This window comes from Atractosteus spatula, unplaced genomic scaffold (genome assembly GCF_055471065.1).
Source record: "Atractosteus spatula isolate fAtrSpa1 unplaced genomic scaffold, fAtrSpa1.hap1 Scaffold_40, whole genome shotgun sequence".
Classification (NCBI taxonomy): Eukaryota; Metazoa; Chordata; class Actinopteri; order Semionotiformes; family Lepisosteidae; genus Atractosteus; species Atractosteus spatula.
In genome coordinates this window covers 111,882-122,500 of record NW_028296869.1, presented here as the reverse complement: position 1 = coordinate 122,500, position 10,619 = coordinate 111,882, and the positions used below count along the sequence as shown (strand labels likewise).

The following is a 10,619-nucleotide window of genomic DNA, read 5'->3' as shown; positions in this document are numbered from 1 at the left end:
GTCGCTTCACTAAACACTCCTCACTAAACTTACCAAATTCTCAGAGTAGAGTTATCTGTGAATTCCTTTGACCTGCTGTGGTCTGCGCAATTGGTAAGAATCACAGAACAATGAGGGGCCAATTTTAATATATTGCAATCTCACAGTTTGTTTCATACATTTTTTAGTTATAAAAATTTATTTTAATCCCAAAACAAGAAGCAGTCATTGTTCATGATGATCACAATTAGAAGTTGTATTGAAATTATATAGATAATCAAAAGCTTGAAAAAGCTAATTGCACAATAATGTTTATTATTTTTTTAGAAATTATGGCAATAAAATATGACAGCATTCACAACTAGTATAATTAAATTCAATTGATTTTTATATAACATCTTTCATAACAAGGTTGACCTGGGGCACTTAACATAGCTGGGTGATGATACATGATGTGAAAGAGTAAAAGCCAGAAGATAACTGAGGAGAGGAACCAAAAACTCCTTAGTTAGGAGGAAAAAAAAACCTCTAGGGGTCCAAGATCAACTGGCTGCCCAACCCCTCTGGGTATGCTAACATAATACAATTAGAAAAATAGTTTGGAGGTTTTTCTGTATTATTGATTTCTTCTTCCAAAGGTGTTAGGCAGGTGAAAATTTGTGATTTCGTCCTGAGCCACGGCACTGTCGTCGTGGTCATCACACCTCTTCATGTACATCCTTGCATCTTTTCTGGTAGTGAATGGCAGGTGACAGCTACAAAAAATAGCATATGCATAATCATTATGATTGTGTTGACAACAAAATTAAAAAATAAAAGCCTAAGGAACTCTGTGCATTAATATTTCTAATATTCACAATTGTGAATCATTTAAAAAACGAATACAGTAGAATTAGGCTGTGAAACTGATCAAATACCATAAGCCCTATTCAAATTCGTGACTGAATTTCCAGGATGGAGACAATTTTATTCTGTTTAAGAAACTGATCTCTGTCGTAACTAGAAATCCCAGCTCAGTGATAGAAACTAGCCATGTTGGCAGATTATTGCTTTACAGTTTAAAAAGTAATTAATTAATGTGGTCACAAATAATATCTTGGCTTTCAGACCATAATATGCTTTTAACAGTTTACTGAAAAAATGTTTCCTGCAGTTTAGCTCCAAAATGAAAATGAAATGGTTTCATTTTGTGTATGTCAAGGGTGTCCACTTTATAGAAATTCAATTTTAAAACATTGTCGAAATGACAAACCACTGGAAATACAGGTCTATCTAACCTCTAACTCATTAACAATGTTCATTGCTGTTGTCCTTAAACATTTCAGAAATTTTAATTAAGAAAATAAAGCAATTGTTCCCTAGACTCATCTTTTGTGTTCTGTTCGCTGTGAATCAGAAAGGTGCTGTTCTTGAAGTCCAGTCAGTCTCTGTTATCTTTCTTCCCAAGAGGAATTCCATCCAATTCCATCAAACTTCTTTTTCTTCTGCTCGCCTAAGGATGAACTGAAATGAAGCAATTAGTATTTCAGTGGCAGAAAATAGGCTGTCATATACACCTCTCCGGTGCTTTTGATGCACAAATGGTGTCCTGCCAAAACAATCTTCTGTTTGGTAATGTTGGGCAGTTTCAAAAGAAGCTTATCAAAAATCTATTTTGTAGATAATGAAAGAAAATAATAATAAAATCAGAGTAAGAATTATTATCCAGACTTATCTTTCTGTTCTCTTTCAATAAGAACGGTGTCATTAATGAAGTCCAGTCGGTCTCATTCCTTCTCTCTTCCCAAGAGGCTGCCCGTCTAATGCTGCTGAAAACTCCATTGTCCATTCTGGGAATGCTGTGCTGTTCAGATAGTGTCAACAAATTTAAGAAATGGTTCACATCTTTAAATCTTTTTTTGTTTTGTTTAAAGCATGTGGCATTTTTTAGCAGTAACAAATGGAACAGGAACAGGAGCAGGAAGCTAAAAACACAACGGAGCCAGGCACAACCAGGACCCGGGCTCACACGATGCGGAGATCAGGTGCAGAGCCTCGAGTGAAGTGAGCGCCTGGCTTTTAAAGTTGAACTGAAACAGGGTAGGAACAAGGAACAGATGCGGGGAATGAGGCAAATCAGGAAGGGCTGGAGCGCCCTTAAGAGTAGGGGTTTGTGATTGTGATACAGGTTGGCATATTTATTTTATTTTATTAGGTAGATTCTTTTCAACATGCTTTTACATAATATGTTGTAACAATGATTTCAAAAAGAAACTACAGAAGCCTTACAAATTAAAAATATCTCACCGTGCCAATGTGTCTTCAGGCTTCCCATGTACAAAAAGGCCCAAGGACTCCAGCAGTCTTACAACCACTGTCCTGTTTGCCTCACCAGACACGATCTCTATTCTGTTGTAATCCACGATGACCCCGTTTTTCAGGTGATTTATCATGTCCTTCCTCGCCTGTTGAGAGGTCATCCTGATCTCCTCTGCCGTGGAGAGGCAGAGGAGATAAAAGCTTTATTTTATGATCATTCGTCCAACCACTCCAGAGATTGTCCTTCTCCATTAAACGACTTCCTGGAGACACCGTAATCATATAGGAGCTCTTCTCCCACTACAATCTCTCTTTTTGCCAAGAACAGAATTGTTATGTCAGTCTTTTCGTCAATTACAAAAGATTCTTTAATTGGTCTGAGGTTGGCTTTTTTGTTTGAATGATTTATGCGCCTTCCAATTGTGTCCATATCCGGGTGGCAGGTGCAGTGTTCTTCACGCGAATCAATGCACATTTTTTGTTTAGGTCCATCAAAAAAGAATAGATATCCCATGTCTCCTTCTGCCATCTGTGCCATTAGGGCTTCTCCAGCTGTCTTTGTGATAACCTTGCCATGGTAATCACATACCACCTCTCCCTTCTGGAAACGCCTGGAAGTTATAACCTTCTTCCCTTTCACAGGATCGTCAACGATGTGCAGGCCTCTCCAGGTTTGGAGTTTTACCAGATTTTCAATGTCCTTGCCATTTGGTTGGACTTCTACATGCGGCTTCCAGTTCTGAAGTACCTCGGACACAGCTGGTGTATTGGTTGACCATCCCATTTTTTCTATATAATGGGTCACTTGGCTTTCTGTTGGTAACCGTCTATTGTATTGATCTGTAGTGAGATATCAGAAATCCACCCAAAGAATATATCCAGTAATAGACTCTTGAAATATTACTCTTTAAAAAGGGAAGAAATCCTGTTCTTACCGAATATGTTCTGTTGCCTCCTTTTCCTCTGCTCAGCTCTCCATCTATTGTAACAGTGGCGATCGTGAATGCCGGTCACTCTCAGGCGCTCTTTCTTTCTAGGAGGCTGCCCATCTAATGTCACGGGAAAAATCTGTATCAGCTTCTGGAAGGCTGCAGCATCATCCATCTTTGGGCATCTATATGCAGCAGCTGCCACAGTGGACCTATTTATAAAAAGAAAACTTAAATATCTCAGATCTAAGACAGAGTGGCTAAAAGGTAACTGAAAGAGGGATATTGAATTAAAACTTACCGTATAGCAGCTGTACGTTCTTGTCCATAGCCTGAAGATTGCTCTCCTGATGATGAACTGAAGTTTAAAAAAATATGAGAAATTTATGTTTATCCTAAATATTGACTTTCAAATACTGAATTTGGATATCACTGTGACACTTACAGAGATCCTGCTTCTACAATGCCATGAATTAGTTCGCTGGCTGAGCACATGTCCTCATCTGTCAGCCTTCTGGCTAGGTTTTCAACAGTTCCATTTGAAACACCTAAATAATCATTCAGGACAGTTTTCTGATCAATAGGTAGCTTCTTTATTTCCATTTCAAATGCCCTTCTTGCAACATAGCAAGTAATCAGTGGTAGGTGGTACCTGCAAAACAAACATATATAAAATAGTTGTTTTCAAGCCACAGAAAAGTAAAAAGAAAATACATCAAAATAATTATATAATTCAATTTACTTCTCATGCAGTCTTCGCAGATCATAGGTAGGATTGTGAACTGGTTCTCCTCCTGCATACACAAAAAAATGTTCTATTTCCATCCTGCAGTTTGCATCACAGCGTAAGTTAATGAAGTAGCAGTGAAACATCTGAGAAAATAAAAAAAATAAAAATGCAGTTTAAATGCAGTATTCTTCACATACCATTGAATGCTAAAGACAGTTTTTAGCAATGAAATATCAAAATATAACCTTCAACTCACCTTTTCCTCTTCTTCATTTAGTGCAAAGGAAGCTAGTCGCTGAGTTGCAGCCATGCGCTCTTTGACAGAGATTATTACCCTGTTTTGCCCACTTTTATTCACAACAATTTTTCGCCGTATCCAATCCAGGACCTGAATTCAGAAGATTTTTTTAGTACAAATATTAATTAAAAACAATTTCTCGAAAAGAACATCTATAATCAAAATTCTTGGTTGTATGAAGGGATGCTTACTGTCATATTCTTTACCACCCCTGGGCGCTGAAGGTGCTTCAGCTGGAGAATGGCCTGCAGGTAAAGCATCACAACAATCCGTTCACTTGTGGTGATGTCTGCAGAGGCGTGTGTCTTGCCCAGTATCCGCTGCACATCTTTCTTTGCAACACTCAACACCTTCAAGCAATCGCTTAGTTTAGGTGGAGGACTCTGCAGCTGTGTTAGTCTGGGGGAGAGAGAACAATACTATCAGCCTCCAAAAGGCAAAATTCATGTGTTTGAATAGAAAAGCAAGTACAAGTTGAACCAACATTTAATAAGTAAAGTACCTCTTTCTGGTTATTTCCTGTCTGACACTCTTGTTGTTTCTCTTTTTTATATCCTTTAGATTGCTCTGGAAGTCTATTAAACTCTTAGCTAGACTGGGATCCTCCACTTGCAGGTTAGTGTTTTTTCGGATGAAGAGCAGGAATCTGCTGATATTAATGATATAACCTGCAATGGTCTGGTGAGACAACCCAGTCATCTTCAACTGGGAAACAAATGTCTGCATTTTGGAAATGTCCTTCAGAAAACTTAAGGAAACATCTGATGGATCCATAAAAAACAGGAACCTGGAGACATTTTCAACCTGAAAAACATATATAGAGAAAGTCATTATTTTTATGACCAACATCCTGTGAAGTTTAAGCCGAGTAAAACCATGTACCAAATACCTACCTCCTTGGAGCAGTTTACCATTCCCAGGCCCTGGATAAGGTATTGTTTAAAGCCAGCCAGGAGAGGAGAATCAAGAGAGTGTTTTCTGTAAAGTCCAGCCAGGGCAACTCTTTTTCGGAGAGCTTTTAGATTACCTTTAACTGACACCCTGTAGATATAAGACACATGGACAATTACATGTATTATAAGTGTTTCCGTTTTCTTAGTTGGCTTCTGGGAGAAAATGGCTTTAGATGTGGCCCTGTGTGAATGTGTATATCTACCAATTCACTGACATCCCAATTAAGGCTACATTTTTTCTTGCCTCTGTGAAACAAAATCTAATTTTATACATACAACGTGCAAATAAAAAATAAAGCACTAGAAACCCTATTGAGCAGAGAGTCTTACTGTTCCCCATCTTCCCCTTCCTCCTCCGCTTCTGCTTCAGTTTCTGGAGCAGCCTCTGGCATCTCTTCCTCCTGGACAGTGGCCTCTTGCTCAGGGCCGCTGGAATGCAGGTAGATTCTTTTCAACATGCTTTTACATAATATGTTGTAACAATGATTTCAAAAAGAAACTACAGAAGCCTTACATATTAAAAATATCTCACCGTGCCAATGTGTCTTCAGGCTTCCCACGTACAAAAAGGCCCGAGGACTCTAGCAGTCTTACAACCGCTATCCTGTTTGCCTCACCAGACACAATTTCTATTCTGTGGTAATCCACGATGACCCCGTTCTTCAGGTGATTCATCATGTCCTCCCTCGCCTGTTGAGAGGCCATCCTGATCTCTTCTGCCGTGGCGTGCTTCATACACGCCCTCTTCAAGTGAGCAGGAAGCTGATCAAAAGTATTCAGGCACATCTTGCACACCAGGGGAATCCTCGCGGGTTTCCTTTGAAAATAAATTATACCATCTGTGTATAGAAACAAGCTAAGACTGATTTCTTAAATTATCCTTAATTTTCTCTCTCATAGTTTGAGCATAATGATTTCATTGTATTTATATAAGAATTGGTCATTGCTCCAAAATAAATAATGGTTTCATAAAAAAGTGAACACTTACTTGGTCTCAGTCACAGACTTTCCAATAGGAGCCATTGTGGAGTTCAGCAACTGCAGGTCCTAGAAGTGGGGAAGGAATTTTAAAAGAGAAATTGAATTACAATACAGAAGGAATGGCTGAGGGATCACTGAAATATATATATATACAAATTCCAAAGACTGAGTCCATATAGAAACAACTACCTTTCATATTCAGTATAAGATGGAAGATGAATTGGCCCTGAAAATCCACTGCAATGAGAAACTGCTCATGCCATTGCATATGAACAAACATACATTCTCATCTATATTCATTTGCAGTTACACTATTGCAATTAATCAATTAATCACATGATGAGATTCTTGATATTAGATTAGTAAAAACAATATCAATGCACTGAGAGACGCTTAAGAATAAAGATGCATCTGCCTGACTGCATATTAGTTTTAAAAGGTTATCAGCAAATGCATTTAAAAGTAAAAATATAAAGTCTTACCTCTTGATCGTAGTGGTGATTCAATATCCAGGACCTTAGTCAAGTCTCAGAGTTACTGTACCTCCTGTCTCGATTGCAGGTGAAAAGTGAAAGGTATATTGCACTCAGCAGAAAGTTACCCCGAGCAAAGACTCCACCCCTCCCAGAAAACAGCACTCCCCTTTGGCAAAGCAGTGGGTGGAGGAAGCCTTTGCTACCATTATCAAACACAGAAATCGTTATAATTTAATTTTAAAAACATGGCTAAGCATGGGTTTAAAGTATATTCAACGGTGCAAGTGCATTCAAAGAAATAGAGTTTCCCAAGCCCTCAGAAAGAATTGCCATTTCTAAAGATGTCTAGTTTCAAGCATTAACATCCAAAGTACCTGTCTTAGCTGGAGCAGGGAGTTTGCTAAGCCACCTGAAAGAATTACCATATCCAAAGATGTCTAGCTTCAAGCATTAACATCCAAAGTACCTGTCTTAGCTGGGCCAGGTAGTTTGCCAAGCCATGTGAAAGAATTACCATTTCCAAAGAAGTCTGTTGTAAGCCAGGTTCAATCATGACCATCCAAAGTACCGGTCGTCCCTTGGGGCGAGAGGGTTTCCTGTGTGTCTAGGATGTGTACTTCCCTTAAATAAAGGGTGAATATGGGTACCATAGGTATTAAATCTCTCAAAGCTCAGAGTTAAACTAAAAAACCCTTGGTAAGTGTGTTATAACATGGATGGGTATTTATAGTCCAGTGCCTCCTATTTGGTGTCCCCTGAAGGCGTTTTGAACCCAGCAGGTGACACTGATTTAGTTTTACTTGGCCCTGATTATACAATAAAGGATAAGTAACCAGAAAGAGGTGGTATTTCGATTTTACAGTACATAAAAAAATACATACTTTCCACAGCTCAGCATGCACATGGTGAGATTCCTGATATTAGATTAATAAAAAATATCAAGGCACTGAGGCTAATTAATAAAGATGCTTTTGACTGACTGGACCTTGGAGCAAGGTGTGTAAATTACAACAGACATCTTTAGAAATGGTAATTCTTTCAGGTGGCTTGGCAAATTTACTGCCCCACCTAAGACAGGTACTTTGGATGTTAATGCTTGAAACTAGACATCACAACTGATCGTATTTTACTAGAGATTCTGTTTGGGATTCAGATGTGCATTCGGACAGCAATCCCTTTCAAGAAATGATACGTTCTGGATGAGGTCAAAGGTGCCGGAACACTGTATTTAGGATGCGATTGTGTGTCTCCTGCTTCAACGCAGTGATATACTGTATATTGATGTGCTCCTGTAATTTCTTGGTACATGCCCAGGGCAGTAAGCAGTCTGAGGATTTATTTCCAGACGGCATAGAGCAGTGAAGCAGTGAAGTAGTGCAACACACTGGATCATTATATTATTAGAATCTATTTGTTTAACATGCACGGGTCTGTCTCAATGGATGCAGTGCTCCTGAAAGGGCTCTCAAACCCTGCATTTCAGATGCCTAGCTGTATCCCTCACATGTGGCACCTCAGAATGACTTCTACTTTATTCTACTTAAATTATTACATTATACACAATTTGAGTTCATTTTTAAAAGTAAAGGGTAATGAAAGGAATGAAAGATATGTAGCAATCACATTGTAACAGGGGTGACAGTGACTTTTTGCTTGTACTAAGCATTAGTACCTAAGTCCACTAGTGGACTTCTGGTACCTTTAGGGTACGGTGTTCCCTGAAGGGCTCTCAAACCCCGCATTTCAGATGCCCAGCTGTATCGCTGATGTGTTGCACCTCAGAATCACTTTTAAACCTTACATCTGGTATCTTTAATCCCTATTGCTCAACACATGGTGAAAGTATTGCATACATGTGTCTGAAAATGAGCAATGGGCCCCTGAGAGACTCATTTGCCTGATTCACAAATGATCACATTTGACTAGAGATTCTGTTTGGGATTCAGTTGTGCATTCTGACAGCAATCCCTTTCAAAAAACGATACATTCTGGATGAGTTCAAAGGTGCAGGAACACTGTATTTAGGATGTGTTTGCAGATATTCTGTGTCTCTAGCTTCAACACAGTGATATTCTTGATATTAGATTAGTAAAAACAATATAAATGCACTGAGAGACGCTTAAGAATAAAGATGCATCTGCCTAACTGCATATTAGTTTTAAAAGGTTATCAGCAAATGCATTTAAAAGTAAAAATGTAAAGTCTTACCTCTTGATCGTAGTGGTGATTCAATATCCAGGACCTTAGTCAAGTCTCAGAGTTACTGTACCTCCTGTCTCGATTGCAGGTGAAAAGTGAAAGGTATATTGCACTCAGCAGAAAGTTACCCCGAGCAAAGACTCTACCCATCCCAGAAAACAGCACTCCCCTTTGGCAAAGCAGTGGGTGGAGGAAGCCTTTGCTACCATTATCAAACACAGAAATCGTTATAATTTAATTTTAAAAACATGGCTAAGCATGGGTTTAAAGTATATTCAACGGTGCAGGTGCATTCAAAGAAATAGAGTTTCCCAAGCCCTCAGAAAGAATTACCATTTCTAAAGATGTCTAGTTTCAAGCATTAACATCCAAACTACCTGTCTTAGCTGGAGCAGGGAGCTTGCTAAGCAACCTGAAAGAATTACCATATCCAAAGATGTCTAGTTTCAAGCATTAACATCCAAAGTACCTGTCTTAGCTGGGCCAGGTAGTTTGCCAAGCCATGTGAAAGAATTACCATTTCCAAAGAAGTCTGTTGTAAGCCAGGTTCAATCATGACCATCCAAAGTACTGGTCGTCCCTTGGGGCGAGAGGGTTTCCTGTGTGTCTAGGATGTGTACTTCCCTTAAATAAAGGGTGAATATGGGTACCATAGGTATTAAATATCTCAAAGCTCAGAGTTAAACTAAAAAACCCTTGGTGAGTGTGTTATAACATGGATGGGTATTTATAGTCCAGTGCCTCCTATTTGGTGTCTCCTGAAGGCGTTTTGAACCCAGCAGGTGACACTGATTTAGATTTATTTGGCCCTGATTATACAATAAAGGATAAGTAATCAGAAAGAGGTGGTATTTCGATTTTACAGTACATAAAAAATACATACATTCCACAGCTCAGCATGCACATGGTGATATTCCTGATATTAGATTAATTAAAAATATCAAGGCACTGAGGCTAATTAACAAAGATGCTTTTGACTGACTGGACCTTGGAGCAAGGTGTGTAAATTACAACAGACATCTTTAGAAAAAGTAATTCTTTCAGGTGGCTTGGCAAATTTACTGCCCCACCTAAGACAGATACTTTGGATGTTAATGCTTGAAACTAGACATCACAACTGATCGTATTTTACTAGAGATTCTGTTTGGGATTCAGATGTGCATTCGGACAGCAATCCCTTTCAAGAAATGATACGTTCTGGATGAGGTCAAAGGTGCCGGAACACTGTATTTCGGATGCAAATGTGTGTCTCCTGCTTCAACGCAGAGGCATATATAGATGTTCTCCTGTAATGTCTTGGTACATGCCCAGGGCAGTAAGCAGTCTGAGGATATATTTCCAGACGGCGTAGAGCAGTGAAGCAGTGAAGTAGTGCAACACACTAGATCATTATATTATTAGAATCTATTTGTTTAACATGCACGGGTCTGTCTCAATGGATGCAGTGCTCCTGAAAGGGCCCTCAAACCCTGCATTTCAGACGCCTAGCTGTATCCCTCACATGTGGCACCTCAGAATGACTTCTACGTTATTCTGCTTAAATTATTACATTATACACAATTTGAGTTCATTTTTAAAAGTAAAAGGTAATGAAAGGAATGAAAGATATGTAGCAATCACATTGTAACAGGGGTGACAGTGACTTAATGCTTGTACTAAGCATCAGTACCTAAGTCCACTAGTGGACTTCTGGTACCTTTAGGGTACGGTGTTCCCTGAAGGGCTCTCAAACCCCGCATTTCAGATGCCTAGCTGTATCGCTGATGTGTTGCACCT

At 39.1% G+C, this 10,619-nt stretch overlaps 1 protein-coding gene across 1 annotated transcript; it reads right to left on the bottom strand.

Moving 5' to 3' along the window:
* Positions 1-2,491: 2,491 nt before the first annotated feature.
* LOC148807203 (uncharacterized) lies at positions 2,492-6,210 on the bottom strand. Its single transcript, XM_088909556.1, has 12 exons — positions 6,176-6,210; positions 5,720-6,004; positions 5,518-5,616; positions 5,128-5,275; positions 4,737-5,038; positions 4,426-4,633; positions 4,193-4,324; positions 3,949-4,079; positions 3,652-3,858; positions 3,508-3,564; positions 3,213-3,418; positions 2,492-3,117 (listed from the first exon to the last, which is right to left on the bottom strand). The coding sequence occupies exons 1-12, from the start codon at positions 6,208-6,210 to the stop codon at positions 2,492-2,494; spliced, it is 2,436 nt and encodes an 811-aa protein (XP_088765682.1).
* Positions 6,211-10,619: the final 4,409 nt, after the last annotated feature.

Bases quoted from the DNA above. Each gene is read 5' to 3' on its own strand.
- LOC148807203 (XM_088909556.1), bottom strand. From the start codon at position 6,210: ATGGCTCCTATTGGAAAGTCTGTGACTGAGACCAA. The intron at 4,634-4,736 runs GTACTTTACTTA...TCTCTCCCCCAG, and splicing joins CAGGAAATAACCAGAAAGAG to ACTAACACAGCTGCAGAGTC. The intron at 3,565-3,651 runs GTAAGTGTCACA...TTTAAACTTCAG, and splicing joins ATTGTAGAAGCAGGATCTCT to TTCATCATCAGGAGAGCAAT.